Below are 23,347 nucleotides of genomic sequence, written 5' to 3'. Positions count from 1 at the left end.
AAGTTTTACCCCCACTTTCTCATATTCTAAAGCTGCTATTTGGTGGAAATTGTAGAACTGGGATAATCTTTAAATCTAATAATTATGGAAAAGAAGAAAGTATAGTAATTACGAAGTGTAGATACTAAGGACAATGGAGGCAATCTAGGATCTATCTTTTATGTCATCATCTAACATAGCAACTGAAAGGGCAGGGAAAGAACCAAAAAGAGGAAGATTTTACAGCAAAACCATATAAGTTACTATTATAAAACTTTGTGACATAAAGCACTGTGTGGGTCAGATAGCACAAAAGGATAACAAAAAGCTCTAGGGAAATTCTTGAAAAGCAAGTAAACTCACTGATTGCTGTGATAGTTAAGAAGGTCTCCATACCTTTGCTGGAAGCCTCATCTAGCCCCTGGGAATGGATGGAATCATACCAACTTATTTGATGACTTAATCACTGTAGGTCCACTAAAGCCAAAAGCCATGCTAAGCAGTGTTCTGGCCACTTGGATGTATCTGACAAAGTGTTGTGTGGATAGGTGCACTTCCTTCTCATGTTTTATGAGAGGAGGCATAATTTTATAGGTAAGAGTAAAAACTCCTATATTGCATTAGACTGAAAGCTTGCCTAGGCCGGTATCCCATCTCCTGGTTGGCTGCTCACGTTCCAGGGAAGACCATACAAAATATTGCAGGTAAAGCTGTCCTTCTCTCCATATGCCCTTCCAGCTTCTGCTCTCAGTAGTTTAGGAAGTTCCTAAGCCAGAACTCCTGTACTACTGATACATTACTTTTTCTGGCCTATCTGCAGCGTTCTGTTTCTTTTTTTGTCTGGGAAAAACCTTCCTCCTGTAAATTTCAAATGCTCTGCCTAATTTCATTAGGCACCCTTTAGTTTCACTTTTGTCAGGAACAGTGATTAATCATTTCCTATTCATCTCTTCTGTGCTATTTCCAATAATAAATGTAAGCACTTTAGTTATAGCTGTGTCCAGCCATCTTCTTTCCATTCTATATAGTCCTAAACAGGCCAGGGTGCTATTGAAATACAACTGAATGTACACTAGGAAGCAACATTGAAGACATTAAAGTATATGAATGCCTTAACCATATGTTCTCCTTCCTTGTAGATATGACCAGCATTCCTCCCTTTGAATCTCTTTGGAGCTCTGATTCCCTGAAGCCCCGAGCATCGCAGGCCTCTTTTGCTGAGAAGATAGACCAGAAACCTGTGCTTCTTGCACCTGGTTTCAGAGAGGTGTGTCAGACAGGACCTACCAAACATGTCCTCTCTTCAGGAAACATAGTCCTTGCCAATGACACCTTTACTGAGAATGGAGAGGATAAATCTCTGCTTTCCCAGAGCATGCTGAAGCTCATGTCTGACCCATCAAGCTGGAATCTCTCCACAGAGAAAAATTTATTTCCAACCATAAGTTCTGAACACGGTTTAGGGTGCTCTGATCCCATATCATTGGACTCTCCAGCAGAGACCACAAGAATTCTTGAGGCTTTGACCTTCCAATCATCTTTGGAAGGAAACCATAGTGCTGTGAGCACCTTGCAACAAGTGAGTTTGGATGGCACTCGCTTCTCTGATGATCTGAGTGCCAGATTCAACTCCCACCGGCTGGACTCCTCTTCCTCAGGAGAAATAATGAGCGTGCTTGAGGGCCGTCTCCAGACTGCTGAGCCACCTCTGGTTCTGTCAACATCAGCTGTTACAGCACATTCCTTCTGTCCAGGGAGGGAATGCAGCCTTGGGAGTAGTATGACCTTTCCAAAAATACGAACACCCAATACACCAAGAGACAGTATCCAACTAGCCAAGAGACATCACAGCCAACCACAGTCGGGGGTTAATTCTTTCTGTCCTGTAATGCACTTAGAGACTAACACTTTCCAGCCCATAACAGACCCTCCAGTCACCTGTGGGCATGTGGAGGAGACAGACATTGATGATGATGGAGTGATGGAGAAGATGGAGACAGAATGTGGCCTGCTGAGGGGAGAAGCTGGAACGTGTGAGGGAATGTACCACTTACCTGCAGAGCAAAGAGAAGCTGTGAGTTCTGAGGCTGGCGCACTTGACCTGGGAGGTAAACCTCCCACACCACCGCTGCACCGATTCCCATCATGGGTAAGAAATGCAAGGACAACAGTGTGAGAAGTGCTGCTTATCTTTGTGCCTGGTAGTCAGGCTACAACACTTCTTGGTCACAAGGAATTGATACCTCTGGGTATCACAGGTTACATTCCTGAGCCACCAAGTTGGACAGTTCCAGATCATGGGGCATGCTGGCTCCGTTGACAATTTTTTTTCTTTTTCTCTCTTTATAAGGGGAAAAAAATCCATTGAAAAAATAGTACTCAAGAACCATAGGAATAAAAATGAAAGGCAAAATGTTCTGCATTGTGGTTTATCATTATATGGGTCATCAAAAGTTAATCCTTAGTTCTGTTGTCATGTAAGATAGAAAAATGAGTCATAAATCCAGTGGACCAGACCAGATAGCTTCAGAGTGAGAAAAAGCTGTGGATACTAGAATAGATACATGGATTAGATCTCAGCATTCCTATCTCATTGTATGCCCCTGCTATTAGGAGAATTTTGCGAAAAACTATGGTAAAGTGAATATACATATCCTGTTGTTTTTTCTTACTTTTGAGGTCAGATAGATGAATTGTTTATTAGTCCTTGAATTGTTTAGATTGGAAAAAGCAGCCTTCTCCTCATCACTGAGAAGGTGGACAGGTCACTTGTCATAGAAAGAGATCAGGTTGGTCAAGCAGGACCTGCTTTTCACAAACCCATGCTGTCTGGGCCCGATCCCCCTGGTTGTCCCTCATGTGCTTGTGATGGCACTCAGGATGGTCTGCTCCATGACCTTCCCCAGCACCAAGGTCAGGATGACAGGCCTGTAGCTGCCCAGATTCTCCTCTGGCCCTTGTAGCTGGTGTCACATTTGCCAGGTTCCTGTCACCTGGGACCTCCCTGGCTGACCAGGGCTGCAGGTAGCTGATGGGCAGTGGCTCAGTGAGCTCTTCTGACAGCTCCCTCAGTGCCCTCGGGTGGATCCCACCTGGCCCCGCAGACTTATGTGTGTGTCTAAGTGGCCAAGCAGGTCACTGGGCATTTCCCCTTGGGTTATGTGGGCTTCATTCTGATGCCTTTTCCTGCTCTTAAAATCAAGAATCAAACATGGTTAGAAGGGAAAAAGGGACTTTATCTTGGTACTTATTTTAAGGATCCTTAGGTGCACTACGTCCAGGTCAAATGCACCGAAATGCACCCCCACAATCCACCTGGTATAACATTATAGGTTTTACTAATTAGCATATCTATAAAAAATTCCCCAATGAGAGGCTCGAGTGAGCCCCCCTCCCCAAGGAACCTTCCCCCTCGATGGTCTTATCTCAGTTTACAAAATGTGTTCTGGAGAGGACCTTGGTCTCTGGGGCATCTGATCCCTAACTATGAGGCTTCTAAGATGTTTAGTCTCCTAGCTTGACAAATAAGTCTAAGAGTGTCAGCTAAAAAACACTTAAGAATACAAAAGCTATAAAAAGGTATATAAAAGGGTATAAAAGAAAAGGCAAAAAAATCATCATGGCATCAATTCTGCTCCCCCTTCCGTGTCTTCCAGCTCAGAGGGCTGGGTACTTGGAGAGCAACTAGTTTTACCATCAAAGACTGAGGCAAAGAAGGCATTGAGTACCTCTGCCTTTTCCTCATCCTTTGTCACTGTTTCCCACTCATATCCAATGAAGGATGGAGATTCTTTCTTTGTTTCTCATGTGTTTATAAAAGTCTTTTTTTGGCTTTTACTGCAGTAGCCAGGTGAAGGTCTAATTGGGCTTTGGTCCTCTTAATTTTTTCTCTGCATAACTTCATGGTGTGTTTGTACCCCTCCCGAGTCACCTGTCCCTTCTTCCAAAGGTGATAAACTTTGAGTTCAGCCAAAGTTCTCTGATCAGACAGGCTGGTCTTCCTCACTGTCTCATCTTCTAACACATGGAGATGACCTGCTCCTGCACCTTAAAGATTTCCTTCTTGAAGAATGTTGAGTCTTTCTGGATTCTTTGTCCATCAGGACTGACTCCCAAGGGACTCCGTCAACCAGGTTCCTAAACAGGCCAAACTGACAAACCTGGTGGAAATCAATGTAGCATCAAAAGAGACAATTCTCTTTTCATTTGCTTTTTTAAAGGCAGGAGCAAACAAGTGATTTATTGAAATGGCGAAGTCAAGCACTCATTGTTAATTCTTATGTCTTATAAATTTTTTGGTGTACTTGACTTTGCAATCTTAGGTACTTTCATATTATGTATTATATGTGTTATTTCATAGTGAGTTTTGGTTGTATGCTTTAAGGAGCACCAAGAGGTTTCCTAGCTTTGGGGTTTATCCATTTCACACTAGCTGATGTCTTAGTAGTAGCTCTGCATCTAGATACAGAGTTGGGTTCCTCCTCTGGAATTTTTATCAATTCATGAAGCACTTGGTGGTCCTTTGAACTGAAAGTTCTGTATGTTGTTGTAACTGAGACACAGGCTTATTGAGATCATTCCAGGCATTTCTTTCATTCCCGTATTACAGAATGGGCATCCTTTACAGCTGATGACTCAATGAATTGTCCTGGTTTAGGGCTGTTCTTAATTCTTGTATTGTTTATAATTTGGAAAAAAATCCATCTCTTTCCAAGCTGTGATATAGTAATTTATTGACAATTACATGTAGGTGTCCAGTGTGTGGATGTCACGTCTGTAGCTGGGAATTCACACAGAGTTACACACCTCCATTAATGGTCATTCACACAACATACAGTGGAATTCAGCTATCTTTCTTAGAGAGCCCTTCTTCCTACCCAAAGGTGTGACTGTGGTGTGATTCTGCGACATGGGCATTTCTGTCTGTAAGAATTACATTTTTGCCTGATCATTGTTGTTCATGGTATTAATGTTTCAGGAGAGCCGAATCTATGCTGTGGCCAAGTCTGGCATGAGGCTGTCTGAAGTGGCCATGGTGAATGATACTTCCAGCTGCTGTAAGTTCTAGACTAGATCCATCCTTAGAGGGAGTTCATGGTGACAGTGTGGGACCTGAGCTTCTGGCTATTCACATTTCTTCGTTTCCTTGCCTGTTTTCAAAGTAAATTTGACCTCATAGATAGCCTCGATAAAGGAAGGGAGGAGAAGATAATCTGATTTTGGGGGTGGTTGGTGCTGGGCTGTTTGTGCCTCTACATTCAGGGACATCTTCAGGGATTCCATTATCTCCTCCATCAGTTTTGCCGCCAGTCTTCTGCCTCTGCATGTCTGTGGCCTGTTTTTAGTCTTCTGATTAACCATCACCTTTACCTGTTACGGCTTTTATCTGTTTGGACAAGGGTACACCAGATTGCCACTGTACCATGAGGAGCACAGGGTGGGTAAGGTGTCTTACAGGCTAAATGGAGGGAACATTGCAGCTCTCACTGGGAATTGTATGGAATTAATAACACGTCTCCTGGCCTTTCTGAAGCCAGACTGTCCAGGATAGCAGTCCTCCATGTGCTTCTCCATTAAAACCTCCTCTTTTTCACTGGTTTGTATTATTTGCTCTCTTGCTTTCTCTCTGAATTTTCCCAGTTTCCAATTTCTCGTGTTCAACTTCTGGGCCATTTACCTATCTCATCTACAGAAATGTCACAGTGCCAGTCTACACTACGCTGAAGGGGGTAAGGAGTTACTTCACTTCTCCTGTTGTGGAAAGCATGGTCCAGGGCTGCTAGTAACTTGAGACAAAATAGGATGAAACTGTGCAGTGAAGGAAAGAAAATTAGAGAATGTCAGGAAGTACTGAACATCAAAACAATGCAGAAAGAGTAGCAAATGATAAATATATTTAAGAACACAGAACACTGCAACAAGTTTTGGTCCAGGAAGTTGCAGTGTGCACTATGAAACCTAGAGGTGACAGTGGGTGTAGCCTAAGGAATGAGATGGAACATAAGAAGAGTAGGAGGGTGTAACCAGAGGAAACCCAAACAAATCAGACTAGAGAGTCCAGCTTGGAAGTTCTCAGACTAGAAGGGAAGGAGCTGAGGAACCCTGGGGCAGAAGTGGGCAAGGCAGTGTGAAAATAAAGGGCATGGGTTTCTCTGTCTTGTGATTGAGGAGGGATTGTCCTGGGCAAATTCTTCTCTCACACACTAACCATACAGGTCTGTTTTCCAGAAAGCCACACAGATCAGCAGTGTGCCTTTCTTAGATGAGTCTTCAGGCTCTGATGATGACTGTGGCTCCCATGCCAGCTTCAGGACGTCTACTGCTGGATCTGAGAACAGGAAAGCTAGCATGCCAGGCAGCCCTCGTGCCGTGAAGAGAGGTAAAGTGGGAGTATGGCTACTGAGCAGGATGAACTCCGTCATCACAGGCAAGATGCCTGAACAGCATCATTGGTGACAGGCAAATGCTCAGGCGGAGTGATGCCAACAAGGAGTTCTCCCAGAATGTGTGCGGACATCAACAGTAAAACAGTAGAAACAAGTTCTCTTAGATGTTTTTTACTGCTGATAGATTTCCATTCAGGCAATTGCTAAACTAAGATTGCAGGAAGGATTGCCCTCCCAAGTTCATCACGTATCCAGTCATCCATACCTTTTCTGTGACTTCTCCTTGGAAGCAAGCTACTACTGACACAATAAAGAAAATGCTTTTTTATCTTTGTCATTGGCTGGTAATTTCTTGACCAGTAAGCACATCTCTCCTTTCTTTGAGAGACATCAGGTAGTTTGAGTCCTGACTAGGACTATTTTTCTTGCCTGCTGGGAGGGCTAAACTGATTCCTTGAATGGAATTTTCATTACAGTTGGTTGTCTTTAAAATAGAAGCGTATTTCTTGTAGTCTTAACTTTTATTGTGATGCATTGGCAGATGTGCCTGTGCATTGCCATGTGCCAGTGGTAAAAGATTCACAGAAAGCAAAGCCCCAGTGCTCGTGAAGAATCCTTTTCATTAGCTGGAATCAGAGGGGCTTGAGACTTTATAATGGATACTCCCAGATGAAAACAAGCTGTCTCTCCTTCAGATAACAAGTCTGTTGATTTTTATTTTATATATATATATATTTTTTTTTTAATCTGTTTTTATTCAGCAATAAATTTATTTTACCGTCAGTATCCAAAGCTCACTTTTCACTACTTGTCTTCCTAGGGAAATAAAGAGGCCTCAGAAGTCACAGTAGTGGGGTCTGAGTTTCCAAAGTCTGATCTGATTTGTCCTTCTTGAACCAAAAATAAGCCTCAATGGTGGATGCAGAAACCTTTTTGGAGTGTACAGTATTCAGTTCATGCTTCTGCCATGACTCTCATTCCTCCCTTTATTTTGAACAGGTGTATCTATGTCCTCGCTGAGCTCTGAGAGTGACTATGCCATCCCTCCTGATGCCTACTCCTTGGATGGTGACTATTCAGAGCCAGAACATAAGCTACAGCGAACATCTTCCTATTCCACTGATGGTGGAATCTGCACTGTAAGTCTTGCACTGTTACTGTTATGTTACACTTGGAAAGGGATGCAAACAGAGCCTTGACCTGAAAAGAGAAAAGTGCAACTATAGTATATTGAGTAATCCCCCTGCAAAGGGATGCTCTAACAGACTGGGCTATTGCTCCAGCTGGGAGACCAAAAGACACTATCTGGTGCTTCAGAAGAAGGTGCATTTCTGTTATGTGGTTAGATAAAAGTATAAGCATCAAGGGTTGTATTCTTTCCTGATGACCTATATTGGTTTCCTGGGGTTATGTTCTACTTTAATGATGGCCTTACACTTTTGGGACAAAATAAATCTGGAAATTCAGAGGAAGGAAGGAGAAAGTAAAGAAACCTCAAAATGAGCAGCAATAAAGTCTGTACTCTTCAATGCAGGAGATCAAACAGGCAAGGAACAAGAATCATGGCATAGAGACAGCCTTTACTTTTATTTGGAAAATCAGTGCTTTGGTAGGAAGAGAAAAAAGTTTACAGTGCATCAAACAATCAGTGAAATCATTTTTGATGGCTGCTACTAAACAAAGCAGAAAATTATGGGAGATGCAGCAAATGTCTGGGCTTGATTTCAGCACACTTTCATTTGTATTTTGAGAGGTGCAAGGTAACCTCCTCTCCACTTTGCTCTGTCCTCCAGGAACCCATGGAGAAATCGGGCTACTTGCTGAAAATGGGCAGCCAGGTAAAGACATGGAAAAGACGATGGTTTGTTCTCAGAAACAGACAAATCATGTACTACAAGTCCCCGGTAAGTCACTGGGATACGTTTCCTCCTCTTTAAAGGTACAGAGAAATTCAATATACTGAAAAACCACTTTTGGTTAGACGTGTCACTGTTTTGAAAATCATTACGAACATTAGAAAGATTCACTGTATGCATCAGATGAAGAACAAAGTTATTATTAATAAACTTGTCACTTAACAAATGTCTAGCTGAATCTTGAAAACTTCCAAAGGTGGAAATTCAGCCACCGTCTTGGTAGCTACTGTATGTTGTATTGTCTTCCCAGTTAGAAAAGGTTTGGTTTGTTTGGGTTTGGTTTTGTTTTATTAATCATAATGTCCAATCTGAACTCCGTAAGACAGTATTTGTTATCACTGCCCTTGTTACGTTGTTTGCCACTATTGAGGAGACTTTTGCAATGGGATCACACTGTCTCATATTTCACCTGGCAACCTTAGGCTGTCCTTTCCAGCTCACGAATGCAGACTCCAAGCTGCACGTGCATACGATGATGTATTTAAGTAATCTAAGACCCATCTGAGGTTTCCTACTGAAAAAATTGTTTGCTTTTCGTTCCTCAGAGTGATGTTATCCGCAAACCACAAGGGCAGCTGGAGCTGAATTCCTCATGCCAAATTGTCAGAGGCGAAGGGTCCCAAACATTCCAGGTAGGTGTTGCTTTTTTATCCTGCAGATAACCATACACTCAGTGGCTGGGTGAGGGAGCACTTATTTCAGACTGAATGGTACTGTGTGTCTCAATTGATATGAGCTAACTTTATGTGGTCTCTGTGTTTCCTGGCACAAAACAGGCAGTTAGTCTAATTAATAATGAGGAAAGAGCTAAATTGTAACCCAAATACACCCTTTTGAAATTAAAAGAAATTCGTATTTACTTTTTTCCTGTTTTACACCATAACACTTTCCCTTTTTTGCAGGAGTTAGAGCTTGAAATCTGTGGGGGAAAATGATTCTTAGAACAATTAAAACCAGCTAGTACCTAGGATCTTTCTGAGAGACTTCTCTCACAAGATCTCAAGCCTGACTTTACATGCCTGGAGGATCTAAAAAAAATCTGAATAGTTTGATTCCTTTTAGAATTTGACTTCTAAAGTATTAGAAGTTAGCCCATCACTGGGTTCACTTTTAAGTCATTATTGACTTAATTAGAAAGGCAGTATTAAAGTTTCTTTCATACTTTGAAAGGCACATGGCCTGGCTTGTGACCTACCTTCTGCCCTTATGGAACTGAAGTTGCTAAGGCCTAATACTATTAAATTTATAGCATCTTTCCTCTCAGAGTCACAAGGTAATGAAGGCAAAATGCAATATGAAGTGAAGGCAGCAAAACCCCACATTTATGTAGTCATCTTTAAAATGAAAAACTAGCAGCAGCACTGAGGAACAAGAAAGGATGAGAGAGGACACAAAGCCACAGTATCCAGTGGAAACAGCAAGAGAGCTTATGAGAATTCGATTCATCTGAGTGTCATTTCTTTCACTTGGGCGTTGAGGATTAGCACCTTTTTTCTTACTCTCAGAAAATTCTCTCCTGAATGACCAAAAAAAAAAATCTGTATGGCATAAAGAAACTCAGCAACTGAAGAAAAGATTTGTAGGTGTGCAGATTTATACTTTCTCACTCCTTTTCCTTCCAGCTTGTGACAGAAAAGAGAACCTACTTCCTGACAGCAGACTCTCCCAACATCCTGGAGGAATGGATTCATGTCCTACAGAGTATCCTGAGAGTACAAGTGAGCGGTCCTGTTGGCGTTCCTCATAGTGATGCTAAACCTACTGTGAAGGGCTGGCTCACCAAGGTAAAATAATATTTCATACTTTATTCAGTTTAGCTTGGAATTCACAGTGTACCAGCTTCTTGGTTTGCACAGTAAATGTGAGCAAGAAATTAATATTTTAATACTCTCTGTAAGAGTAGGGAAAGAAGGAAAAGTGGCTGTAGATTTCTGTATTTCAGAGTGAAGCATTTATATAAATGATAAGGAATGGGACAAACAAGGCTACTGAAAGGTACTGACTGTCAAGTAGTAGGTAATAACAAATATCTAGTTTGTGTATGCTTTTCTTCAGCAGAGTTCACAGCTTGTCATAGTAAAAAAATCAACACTGTTGAATGTCACGTTTAAGTGATCTTTAACTTGGTGACATAGGAGAGTTTCAAAAAAATGGCTTGTATGGTTCCAGGTTAGCATTTAGTTCTGTCATAACAGACTTCAGGTACATTAGTACAAAGTACAATGGCTGAAAATTCTTATTCTTTGTATCATTTCCATAGATTAGTTTGACATTGCAAGTTACTGTGAATATTTTAATATAATTCTGGTCAGGTTCTAAGATGGCTAAAGACAACCTTCATCTGAAGGTTATTCATCTTCAATAGGAAACAGCTATCTAGACTATAGGCTGACTGTTCTTTTCTTGCTGAGAAGAAGCGATTTGTTGTTATAATCTTTAAAACGTTATTGTTAATATTATATTTCAGTATATAGAAATTATAAGTTACTATGAATGAGTAAAACACTTCACAAAACCTTAGACCCATTCCCATAAGCACCCATGTACTTGGATGGGAACTACTTGCCTGTTTTTCGAAGGGGTGCCCTGTATGTTTTGAGAGGAGCTTATATTAGCATAAAATAATATATGCAAAGTTGTAAGGGAGAACTGAATTGGAAATTGAAATCCTAGAAGGTCATTCTGAAAATACTGCTGATATTAAAAATATGGATATGTTTGTCCTCCTTACAGGTCAAGCATGGTCACTCTAAGCTGGTCTGGTGTGCACTGATTGGAAAAACTTTCTACTACTATCGAAATCATGAAGATAAGGTAATTCCTTTTTCTCCTTTTATTTCTGGACCCTCCTTTCCCATTTCTTATGAAGTTTTCTTTACTGTTACTGCTTCTGTGTGTCATGTCTCTTTATTGGTTGTACTTCTCTTCTAACAGCACCTGTTCCACAGCTTTATATTTTCTGTGATTTTATTTTTTTAACCTTAAATGACAGCAGACTTAAAAGGCAAGTGATTGCTCTTTCTCAGATCACTCTATACCTTGTTCCTCATTTTCTGTATTTGGTCTTGTGTAGCCTTCTGAGCAGACGTTCATACAGCAGCTGATAGATTCCGCATATTGTCATGAAAACAGATAGCAACCACATTCTGGGAAGAGGGAGGCAATCAGTGTAATGCGCTGCCATTTCTGGACACTTGGCCCAATAGTCCTTTCCTTTGTTTTGGTGATGTCAAACCCCAAGTTTTAGAATATCAAGAAATACTGTGACTTATATTTGGTATTGACCTCCAGAGTTGGCACAGCAGATCTCCTCTCTTGTCTGAATCTAACTACTTATGAAATTTTAAAAGTATTTCTTTTCCAGTAGCAAGCAGAAAGTCTGACCAGGGTCAGAAAACTGTGGCTCAAGACGCTAAGCAACTGGCCCTCAAGTGTAATGGGAAGAAAGCAGTATCTTATGGGAAAAAATATCTTCTTATTTGCATATTGTCATTCTAATCTGTAGATGCTCTCCCAAGAAAAATAGAAGTAGTGACACACTTTGTAAGAACTTTAAGAAAGAAGAGATTCTCTAGAAGTGCAAGGTTACATTAGCTAAGTACTGAATTATTTATTCCTTACATTTTACAGAACTGTCAACATTTTTACTTGGCTTTTCTTTCCCAGTGTTCCCTGCCCATACTGGGAGATGAGTTACATTTATCTAATGTGCTTCTGCTCCTCATAGTGTCCTTTAGGGCATCTGCCTCTACGTGAGTCCAAGGTGGAAGAAGTAGACCGTTCCTGTGACTCTGATGAAGATTATGAAACCACTGGTGGAGGACTTCTCTCATCCCACTGTACATTGGTGATTCACCCACAGGACCAGAGTCCCACGTATTTACTTATCCGCACCAAACAGGAGAAGGTATAAAAAGCAGTCTTTTTTTGGAGAGCAAGAGTCTTTTGGTAACAATGAACAGATTGGGTCATATAGGCTTAACCTGATTGTAGAAAACAGGCCTGAATTGACTCATACTGTTGTCATCCTTATGCCTAGAACACCTGGCTGTACCATCTGACCGTTGCAGCTGGTAGCAGTAATGCCACAGTGGGCACATCATACGAACAACTCATTGGAAAACTATTGGATGCGGAGGGAGACCCTAGTAAGTAAGCACCACAAGCTCTTCCATGGTATCAAGGCATAAGGAAGAATAATTTCAATTCCCAGTTTAATCCAGTCAAAGGTGAGGGAAGAGGATTCTCGGTAGTACATCATATGGTATAGTGTCCTTCTCCCCTTGTTCTCAGACAAGTCTATCACATTGTCACATCATTTATCAAAGCCTCTGAAATGTCTGTAACAACAATTCAAATTAAAATAAAGAACTGGTGCTTTAATTTTTTCCTGTCTTTGTTGGTCTTGATTTTCTTTTCCAGGAAATCTTGACCATGCAAACATGTGCTCTTTTCTCCTAATACACTCAAACATACTTGCCTTCCCATCTGTTTCTCTGTCTGCACGTATAAACCCTTATACATACATCCATGCTTGTCTGTTCCTTCTCATCTTTGATACCTGCTCATGCATTTGTGTTTACACACGATGTTCTCAAATATGTATTAACATTTGCAGTCATACTTAAAACTCTTCTTGCATTCTCACATATTCTGGACCCATATGTGAACATTGCTTCCTGTTGAATAGTGACTTGCACTAACAAAGACCCCCACTGCAGGCAGCTGCCCTGGAAGGGTTTGTGTCTCTGGTTTGAACACACACCTGAGCAGCTTCTCACCAGAATCCGGCTGACGAGAAGTTCTGATGTAGCAGGACTGAGGATGCCAATACTTCATTTTGCTGATACTAATGCTGCTGGTGACTCCTTATCCATGGTGGGCTTTGCTGAAATCAGTGAAGTATCGCCAAAGATAATGTGGCCTAGTGCAGCGCTGCTTCCTCGGGTGCTTTGCCATCTCAGCAAGGCTCCTTGTCAACATGGACGCTGTTCTCTCTCTTCTGTTTCTGACACTGCATGTTTTTGCCCATCTGCTACCTCAGATTCTCCTCTGTGGAAGCATCCTATGTTGTGCTACAGTAAAGATGGGTTGCACACATCCCTCACTACTCTGCCATCAGAGGCTCTACAGACTGAAGCTCTGAAACTTTTTAAGGTATTTAAAGGGACATTGCATGGTTTTCAGTTATTTTGCTCTGTTGCTGGGGCAATAACGTTGTTTGGTCATGTTGTACGACATTTACTGTCACTATGGGTTGCTTTAGACAGGCCTGCTGGTTCATTTAGGTGTCATTCATTCTTTGGAGGTTTAACTTTTCTTTTGCAGGATCTGGGTTTAGGAGTAATGTCCCCCACAGACTTTATGCTTCAAAGTGAGCTTTATCTTCCTCTTTCCTCTCCAATAGTTGGATTGAAGGAAACAGAAACAATTCACTGGTAAACTCAGTTGTGTCAGTAAGGCCAGTGGTGAAGCCACTGGAGATTGCATTTTTGCACTCTCTGAGTGTAAGATCAGCAGTGCGACTGGACAGTGCGAGCAAGGTAAAGCAGAGGCATGAAAGGCAGGAAGCACATTTTCTCCTCAATTCTCTTGCTGACTTGTAAGTTCTTTAGACCAGGGGAGGTTGAGTAAATTTTCTAGTTGCCATAACTAAGGAAGGAGGAATAGGAATTAAATGTTGACTCTCCTCCCTCCCCTCAAGGTTATTTAGTAACTGTCTGTAAGTTAATAAATACATCTGGGGAACCTGGCCTGTAAAGTACCAGACAAGAGTTGCTGTATTCATGGCATTGACTAAGTTCTACCCTTTCACAGTCCTGTCAGCTGTTCATCAACGTTCCCGTGGAGGCATCCTCTATTGATTACCATGTGTCACTTGCCCAGACAGCACTGCAGGTGTGCTTGACACATACCGAGCTGCAGAACGAAATTTACTGCCAGCTTGTTAAGCAGACCAGCTGCCGACAACCCCAGAACCACTCAGTCGTTCAGGTCAGTTCCTCTTCATTCACTGCCACTCTGCAAATACTTTCCATTTAATCCCATGCTTTTAATAATTAGCTATGAGTCTGGTTCTCGTAAAGTAGTGCTCATGCTAAAGGTGTGCTGGGTAAAGAGAATCTCAGCACTGGTGTGCAAAGAAAAACACTAATATAACTACTTGAAAAATAATTTTTAGTTTAAATGTAACTGTTTACCAGTTGCAAATGGTCTATTCATTCAGAATCAAAGTTCACAGCGTGTGTTGTCTTGCTGTAACTGTTACATGGTATTAATTTTGGTTTGCATTTTAGATAATCAACAGCATACAAGGCATGAATATTACTATTAAGCATGAAATCTGAATCTTGCACTGTAATTGTTGGGTAAATAAAATTAATAAGTTACAGCATGAATGTACACACGTGATTACAATATTCCCAGCTCAAATGAGACATTAAAATCAGGTTAAATAATAATGGATCTAATTTGAAATAAAATTCCCTTGTGCTTTTTTGGTTATGATTTTCAGTTACATAGTATTAATTTAAGTCTTAATTGTTGACTCAGTTGTGGTTAAAATAGTCAAAATTTTCAGAAGTAGCCAATCATTTAGAACTCTTCTCAGGGTCCAAACTGAGATACTGAAGAGCAGTCTGTCTGACCATCACTTCCCTCTGAAACATCTTGAACTACACACCTAAAAAGGGTCACTCCAGAAAGCAGTAGTCACCATCCATTATTTTGACTGTAGTATTCTATGAAAGACAGCACGTAAGAAGTACAGAACAAGAATGATGTCCAGTTTTGTGTTCACAGTGCTGGCAACTGCTGGCTTTATGTGCTCCTCTATTCCTGCCTCAACATCACTTCCTCTGGTACATCAAACAGCACTTGCAGCGACATGCAGATCCCAGGTAAGGACTGCAACAGCATTTCATTCTGCTCAGCTGACTGCCTCTTGCACCCACTACAGATAAAGAGGGAAGTAATTTTGGAGCACACACACCTACAAATATATATTGAGAGGGAGGACAGAAGGTTCCCATCAGTATAAAGCTGTGCCCCTTCAACCATTCATATTAATTTGTCACTTAGATGAAGCTAGTTCACAAAACTGAGTAATCTATACTAGCAAAAGAACTTTCTGTAGAAATAACTGGAGCTACATAGGGGAGTTTTTTGCTTATGCAGCTGTGTTCTTTTATTGACAGACAGACCAAAGTAATTACTTGGAATGAATTATTCAAATTTTAGGTGATTACGTTCTGCTGTCAGGTCACCAAGCAAAGTGACAGAACAAAAGTAAGGCAGAAAACATCTCAGGGACCCATAAAAAGTTAGGAAAAACTAACAAACCTGAAATATGTGATAGTATTATTTTCTATTACCTCTTTGGTGTGCAAGTATGGTAATAGCAAGAAGTTGTTCTCCTTTGCTCATGCTGTGCTCTTTGTTTCCATGGTGATCTGGTCTTCAGCGTATCTCACTGTGTCCTTAGCAGGGAGGTCACAGCTAGAGATGTCTAGTTGTCTGTTGCAAAAATATACTGTTGTTAAGACGAAAGAGTAGTTTCCTTTCAAATAAATATTCATTTTCAGTTAATAAGCCTAAATCTGCCATGGAACTCAAGCTAAAAGTCTCTGGCACTGCAAAGGAAACGTGTACTGCTATCAAGTATTTTAAATGTTTAAATGCTGCCTCACATTTGCTATTTCTTCTCAAAAGCAAAAATACTGATATTGGGCACTCCTCAATGTTCAGGTTGTCTCTCTGTTTGCTAAGACAACATGTTAGGGATCTTTTGTCTAGTACTAGGAGCCATCTCTTCAAACTTGTGTGTTACCAGCTCCCAGACTGGCCCGTTCAACTCAGTAGTGGAGCTGCTCAACTGTTGGAGGCTGTTGAATTTCATAAGGATTTGCTGGGCCCTGTGAAACTGATTGATTACATCAGCTTCAAGCTCTGCTGTGCTGATGGTTGGCCCAAAAGTACCTTTGTGAACAAATAAAAAGTTCTTAGCCCAAAAGTATCTTTATGAACAAATGCACTCCAAGCAGAAACAGAAAGGAAGTTTATTTATACGATCCTGCTATGAAACAATTATTAGGGCTAGAAAAAAAACCCCAGAAATTACATGAAAATGTGCCTATGCTCACCTGTAGTTTATATTAGATTCGGAGCAGTTCCTAAATGGGATTTAGTTTGGTTCCTTCTCCCTAGCTCTAGGAATACTTACCTCTCTTTGGATGGAGCAGATAGAGCTGTTTCTTGACCAGTTCAGAAGATCTACTTTCCTTGTTCCACACAGCAAGCAAGACACTAGAATGTCTAGATCTATTCTAGGTATTAGAAGATCTTAATTAGAAGAATTATAGATCTTAATTCTAGGTATTGTTTTTCGTGAAAGGGGATCTTAGCGTACATATCAAGTCTCTAAAAGGGGAATAAAAGTGAGAAGTCATGGGGCTTAGGAGCATTTGGAAACCAAATATAACAGCTTATTGATGAAGCAAAATTATCTATTTGATTATTGTCCAAGCTCATTACTGGGAAGGTGAACAATATATTGCTACAGTGAAAAGCCAGAACTCCTGACTTCCATGTTGCTTGTAGGGATTTAACTGGAATTTTAATCATGTACTGAGCTCCTGAAGGCATCTTGAATGGAATTATTTTCCCCTGCAAAGTGATAGCACAGCTACAAATCCATAAAAATCCTTCCATTTCAGACCTTATTCAGTATATACATTCTTAACATTTTTGTGCAAGGTGCAGTTGACTGTTCCTGCTTGGCTTTAGAGACACTTGCATCTTTTTGGTGTTGTTCAATGGAGCACTCTCTTCAGTAGACAGTAAACTGATCATCTTGGTAACTATCCCTATCCTATATTGAACTGTCAACAAATCTAAGCTTGCCTGGAATCTCTGTTGAGTCTCTTGTTTGGCAGATAGGGTTAATGGAAACTTACAGCTTGTACAGCCGTGTAAATTGATAAACACAGCTTGTAATGCATTAGTCTCATAGGATTATACAACTCAATATTTACCAGGACTTGACATGATAGTAACTAAATTCCACTGGCATGACAGCGAGTTTGAGGGTGAATTGATCTTGACTTGACAGATACTATGATGGCAACAGGGCCCAGAAGAGAATATGTGTCCAGTCCACCTAGAAGCAGGGAATACTCTTGTGTTTCCTAGAGAGTCCATTGTCTGCCTTAGTTTTGCAGGTCCTTGGAGCTCAGGTTTGTGTTGTAGCTTTGCACTTGAGCTGTTAGTCTGTCGAGATGAACCGTGTATCTGCACAGAGATACATCTTTGCTTGAGCAAAAGCCTGAGGGAGGAATGCGTTGTCATGGCGTGGGAAATTGAAGAGGACGTGGCACTTGGAGCATGTTTGTGGTTCTCTCCCCCTTTGCCTAGGAGTGAGATAGGCAAGTATGCCATCTACTGCCAGAGATCAGTGGACCGCACTGTGCAGGCTGGAGAGCGGGAAGCCAAGCCCTCCCGGATGGAGATCGTGTCCATCCTGCTGAGAAATCCCTACCACCACTCACTCCCCTTCAGCATCCCAGTGCACTTCATGAACGGAACGTACCAGGTGAGCCACCACAGCTGCCTTTCTTCTGGGCACTAGAGGACTGCACCATAACCTGCCTCTTCGTGTGGGTGGGTGGCACCATGGCATTTATACATATCGGGGGTTGGGAGATAAACACTGTTTCTTCTCCTTGCTGTTTTAGCTGATTTTCCAAGAAGGTGAAAGGAATTAATCCCTAGCTCTACAGATCTTAGGAAGAAAAGGTAGCTGAGAAAAAGGGAGAGATGCTGGGAGTGTCTCAGTATGGGAAAGAATGTGTAATATGGAGGGAGACAATACACAGGTGTTGTCACTGGAGCTGGAAGTTAATCCTGAGAGATTGATCTGTAGGAAACCACCTTCATTAGCTGGGATACCCATCAATGGTCACAGTTCTTGTATCCTCAGTTAAGTCCCCTTTCATTGCAGGTTGTAGGTTTTGATGGTTCCTCAACAGTTGATGAATTCATCCAGAGACTGAACCAGGAAACAGGAATGAGGAAGCCATCCCATATGGGATTTTCTCTGTTCATAGATGATCCTTCTGGCAGGAATTTGGAACATTGTTTACCAGGCAACATGAAGGTATTTATTTTTCCTCTCTGCTACCTTTAGTACACATCTTTGAAGAACTGCCAAATGGTTAATAAATCTTTATCTTAATGAATTAAGATCAAATAAACTTGGATATTGTCTATCTAGATTAATATTCACAGATGAGATATTAATTCCTGCACTTGGGTCACAACAACCCCATGCAACCCTACAGGCTGGAAAGCTGCTCAGAGGAAAAGGATCTGAGGGTCTTGGTCGACAGCTGCCTGAACGTGATCCAGTAGTGTGCCCAGGTGGCCAAAAAGGGCAATGACATCCTGGTCTGTATCAGCAATACTGTAGCCAGCAGGACCAAGAAAGTGACTGTCCCCCTGTACTCAGCACTGGTTTTGGGCCCCTCACTACAAGGAAGGCATCAAGGTGCTGGAGTGGGTCCAGAGAAGGACAATGAAGCTGGTGAAGGGTCTAGAGCACAAGTCTGATGAGGAGCAGCTGAAGGAGCTGAGGTTCTTTAGCCTGGAGAAAAGGAGGCTCAGGAGGACTTTACTGCTCTCTACTACTGCCTGAAAGGAGGCTGTAGCCAGGTGGGGGTCGGTTTCTTCTCCCAAGTAACAAATGACACGACAAGAGGAAGCAGCCCAGAGTTGCTCCAGGGGAGGTTCAGGTTGCCTATTAAGCAAAATTTCTTCACTGAAAGAGTTTCTCAAGCATTGGAACAGGCTGCCAGGGAAGTGGTGGAGAAAACACCCCTGGAGGTATTTAAAAGGGCTATAGATGTGTCATTTGGGGACATAGTTTAGTGGTAGATTTGGCAGTGCTGGGTTAATGGTTAGGCTTGCTGATCTTAAAGGTCTTTTTCAACCTAAATGATTCTATGATTCTATAATTAGCTAGCCTAATCTGATATAGTTCTTAATAGAAAGATTTATTTTATTAGGTGGTAAATCGGTCAATTTTTAAAAAGTCTAACTCAGATTTTAGCACATATTAAAGTTTAATTTGTCTTGACTACAGATTTGAAACATGACCGAGCTAGCCAGGATGATCAGATATTACAACTGTCATCAAATATGACACTCCTAATTGAGACAAATTTATGTTAGGCTGTGAGTCTTCTGGCATGTCTGTATAAATTCCATTTATTTGATTATGAAGTATCTCCTTGCTGTCTCCAGATAACTCAGGCTTTCATTGTTCATAAGCTTTCTTAGGGGAGAAAGCTCTACTGAGTATGGCTTCACTTTAAGGAAGAGTGCAGTGCCTCAGATGAAGGGAAAAAGAAAGAAGATAAAGTATTAGCATGTGTCTTTCATATGGAGATTTTTAGCCATGCTGCAGCTGAATGATGGCCTTAATTGAGCAGGCTGGCTGCCATGAATGAGACACATCAGTTTGGTACAAATCTGTGAGAATAATTTGTCATACAGCAATAATGGAGGAATAGTTCTACTGCCAACTTTGAAGAGGTCCTGATACCTGTAGGGGACTTAAAACAATCAATTTTACACAGTGTAAAATTTCACATTAAGCAACAGAGGGAGAAGACACCAATAACTTTGAAATAGATGGTTTGAAAGGAAACTACCACAGACAGTGCCAAATTATATAGTTGGTTTTAATGGCCTGATATAGACCAGGTAATCTAGAGCTTTGCTGGTAATTGGACCACCATCTGGAGAGATGAGGTGTCAGAGTAAACAAAGGAGCTTGAGACAATCAAAGGGATCACTTTGTCTTGGCAAGTAAATAATAACCAGTAAATCTCAGTAGCTTAAAAGAACTTTAGAGATCTGATTATGTATTTCATGTGGCTTCTTATGTTCACATTCCTTTCACTGAGATACCATCAAAAGAGAACTAGGGGCCTTCATTAGACCACTTGTAAAAGGACTCGAATAACCAGGAGGAGCTGAATGGAACCAAAAAAAAAATAACCATGTCATTATGAAAAACATGTCTGAGTTACAAAGTTGGAATCTAGGACCAAACATTCCCAAAGTTTGGACATTCACATCCAAGGATTTGGTATAGCCATGCATTTTCTGCTCTGTTCAGAGGATATGTTAGTGCTTTAGTTTGGCTCAGGAGGGCACTTTTGAGGTAAACCTACCAATCATTCCTATTAACCTGCTTTGACTCACATTAAGGAGTAACCTCAGAGCATGAAATTGATTATTTTTACATGAAACATGAACTGGAAGATGTCATCCAACATAGTAGTGGGCTTTCAGGTCACTTGGTCAGACTACTAGTGTGGGTGTGGAGACTTAGGAATGGGTGTTTCTCTGTGCAGATCTGTTCCTCCTGAGCTTTGCTACTTGCTGACATAGACATAGCCATGAGAATTACTACCAGACCAGAATTCAGGTGTCCCCCTGCATGTTAGAGCTGGAGTGTTCAGTTGGAATGCTTTCATTTTTACATACTGTGCAATAGAAAAAGGAAGTGTGTCGTCACTTTGAGCTGTGTTTATGCTGATCCAGTCTATTTCTTTATCTTCTGTGTTTCACAATATTTTATTCACTTACCTTCCCCTCAAGCCTTGGCTATTTATTTCACCTCAGTTTGTGTCTCCTTTCTCCTTGCTATTTTTTAAAGATCTGTGATGTCATTTCTAAATGGGAACAAGCCTTAAAAGAATTGCATCCTGGAAAATATGACGGTGGCACAAGAATCGTAAAGTTGACCTATAAGAACAGGTACTGTCCTTTGTTGGGTGGCCTCACTACTGCTGTTAATTAAACATCCTAGACTGCATATATCTCTGTAGATGACCAGTAATTTATAGTATCATTGCTGCCAAAACTATTTTAGCTAAGATTCATTTAAATCCTACAGGAGATGTGATGGCTTTTGTCTGTTACATATACAAAAGCATATGGCCTAGGGGTAAAACCCAAACCACTTTGCAGTAGCAGAATAGACTTAAAATGAGTTAACAACTAGCTGTAGCACAATAAGGTACACTTGGCACAATTTCATTTGCCTAGATCCTAAAACGTAATTGAAGAATGTGTGTTAGGTGAGAGGAAGAGAGACCTAGAGGAAAAATCACCAGTGAAAACAAGTGTGCCGAAACTTGCAATTAAGTGAACAATCACAAAGATGAAAAAGATACAATAACAATGTTCTAAATCATATGAGCTGTAGAAGACATGTAGTAGCAGTGCCCAAACTTTATAAAGAAAGAAATGTTAAAAGTTAGATGATGAAAGATAGTAGAGAAGGGAAGTTCAAGATAAAAGATCTAAATCAAAAACTGGAACAAGTTCATCACTTATAATACAGATAGGAATTCTGAATTACAGTAAATCAAGAGCTGTATGAGAACAAGGAGTGAATTCTCCTTGCAGGCAAAACAAAGGCCACCCCAAAACTGAACAGAGAGTTCAATATGGAATATATGAAGATTTTGCTGACTGTAATGGTATAGAAATAAATTTCTGTCAACTTTTTTAGTTGGTGTAATAGAGGTGAAAGCAGAAGTTACTGCTTTTGACCCAGAAGGCAGTATTTGTTTCAGGAGTGAAACTTTGCAGTATTGTTTTGTTGGGCTGGAATGTGCATAGGCTAGACAACAAGGATGTTTTGATAAGGTCTCTCCAAGGCTGGACTGTTCTAACACTAAGGACTCTGATAATACATTTGTAAGGTCAATATGATCCTAATAGTGTTGTTAATCTCAAAGTGACATAAAAACAAACAAACTGATCCACTGGAATGAATATCTCATGTAGTGGAATTGTGGAATATGTAGCCATAGATGCAGCTTGAAATTAATATGTCAATTAGTTGCTGTGGACTGTGTATGAGGAATGGTTCTGGGAAGCATTCCCCAAGCTGGTGTCTTCAACCCCAACTAATAATCTTGCTATGCCGTGTAAAAAAATTCCAAGTGTGAATGGAATAAAAATCAGTAGGATGCTTTGATTTACAAGCATGTTTCCTTAAACAAAGTCTGCTAATTGGGTCTCTTATTTCCTGCTGAAGCAAACTGAAGAATTTTTTAATAAGTCTTCAGTGTAAGTGGTCAAATCCAAGCTGGCAAGTCTACAAGGCTGCCTTGTAGAAGCTTATATATGTAGAGCAGAGGTAGTTCTCTTTCCTGTGATAAGCAGAGAAGGCCATAACTTAAATATTGACTGCCTGTGCTTGATGGGGATGAATGGACACTGATTTAGCTGTGTTTAATAAAGGTTCACTGTCTAGAAGTGGTTGGCTTACAGAATTCAAATAGCTTCTGAAGCTAGAAAGCATGTTTTGAGCCTCCTTGCTCAAGTCTTGTTCATAAGGGAAGCACCTCAGCTTCCAAACCTCTGTCCAGTACCCCCTCAATGAAAAACAAAACGAAACAAAACACAAAACACACTTTTATTTTGCCTCACCTTCATTCAGGTTCCCAGCTGTCCATTCAGTTCACAGTATCTTTTTACCTTCACAATCCTGTCTACTTTTCAGACTATATTTTCGGAGCCAGGCCAAAGGTGAGACAGACCGTGAGCGGTTGCTACTGGCCTTCCAAGTGAGCAATGAAATAGCCAATGGAAGGTTTCCTGTTAATAAGGAATTAGCTCTGGAAATGGTGGCTCTAATGGCTCAGGTGAGTAAGGCAGAAATCCTCTCTTTTGTCCTCCTTCAGCTGCACACTGACTATGTTTGACTAAGCAGCTCCCTTTTGATGTAAAAAAACAAATACGTGATACTAGCATACATATGTTAGAACACCTTTTGCTGTAGGGAAATTTGCTCTAGCTGTGCCTCTCCTTTCCTTCTCAAGAAAAACACTGGAAAAAACAGAGTGAGGCTGGACTATCACCAGACCTGCCCTTAGTAGCTTAGTACCTTAGTAGAGATATGGAAATAGGACCACCACTGGAATACCATTAATAGTAAAAACTTACACTGTTGCACTGCTAATACCCTGTTACTCAGGAAGATCATCT

The 23,347-nt window shown here is 40.9% G+C and overlaps 1 protein-coding gene across 4 annotated transcripts in view; it reads left to right on the top strand.

Annotated features, from left to right (window-relative positions):
* Positions 1–23,347, top strand: part of PLEKHH1 (pleckstrin homology, MyTH4 and FERM domain containing H1) — a 50,662-nt gene that overhangs the window by 19,909 nt on the left and 7,406 nt on the right. For 3 of the 4 annotated variants that reach the window (XR_004240800.1, XM_032112119.1, XM_032112118.1), the window contains exons 7-24: positions 1,119–2,128; positions 4,958–5,036; positions 5,620–5,708; positions 6,208–6,358; positions 7,365–7,504; positions 8,159–8,269; positions 8,827–8,913; positions 9,904–10,065; positions 11,015–11,095; positions 12,009–12,188; positions 12,321–12,429; positions 13,326–13,438; positions 14,099–14,275; positions 15,083–15,180; positions 17,693–17,870; positions 18,279–18,434; positions 21,003–21,103; positions 22,863–23,004. Coding sequence is in view for 3 of the 4 variants with exons in the window: in XM_032112119.1 (XP_031968010.1) it covers positions 1,119–2,128; positions 4,958–5,036; positions 5,620–5,708; positions 6,208–6,358; positions 7,365–7,504; positions 8,159–8,269; positions 8,827–8,913; positions 9,904–10,065; positions 11,015–11,095; positions 12,009–12,188; positions 12,321–12,429; positions 13,326–13,438; positions 14,099–14,275; positions 15,083–15,180; positions 17,693–17,870; positions 18,279–18,434; positions 21,003–21,103; positions 22,863–23,004 (3,164 nt within the window). In the remaining variant the exon portion in view is untranslated. The remainder of the gene's footprint in view (positions 1–1,118; positions 2,129–4,957; positions 5,037–5,619; positions 5,709–6,207; positions 6,359–7,364; positions 7,505–8,158; positions 8,270–8,826; positions 8,914–9,903; positions 10,066–11,014; positions 11,096–12,008; positions 12,189–12,320; positions 12,430–13,325; positions 13,439–14,098; positions 14,276–15,082; positions 15,181–17,692; positions 17,871–18,278; positions 18,435–21,002; positions 21,104–22,862; positions 23,005–23,347) is intronic. The other variant, XM_032112120.1, reaches the window with a different exon arrangement.

The sequence above is a fragment of the Corvus moneduloides genome, chromosome 6 (assembly GCF_009650955.1).
Source record: "Corvus moneduloides isolate bCorMon1 chromosome 6, bCorMon1.pri, whole genome shotgun sequence".
Lineage (NCBI taxonomy): Eukaryota > Metazoa > Chordata > Aves > Passeriformes > Corvidae > Corvus > Corvus moneduloides.
This window is presented reverse-complemented; position numbering and strand designations above follow the sequence as displayed.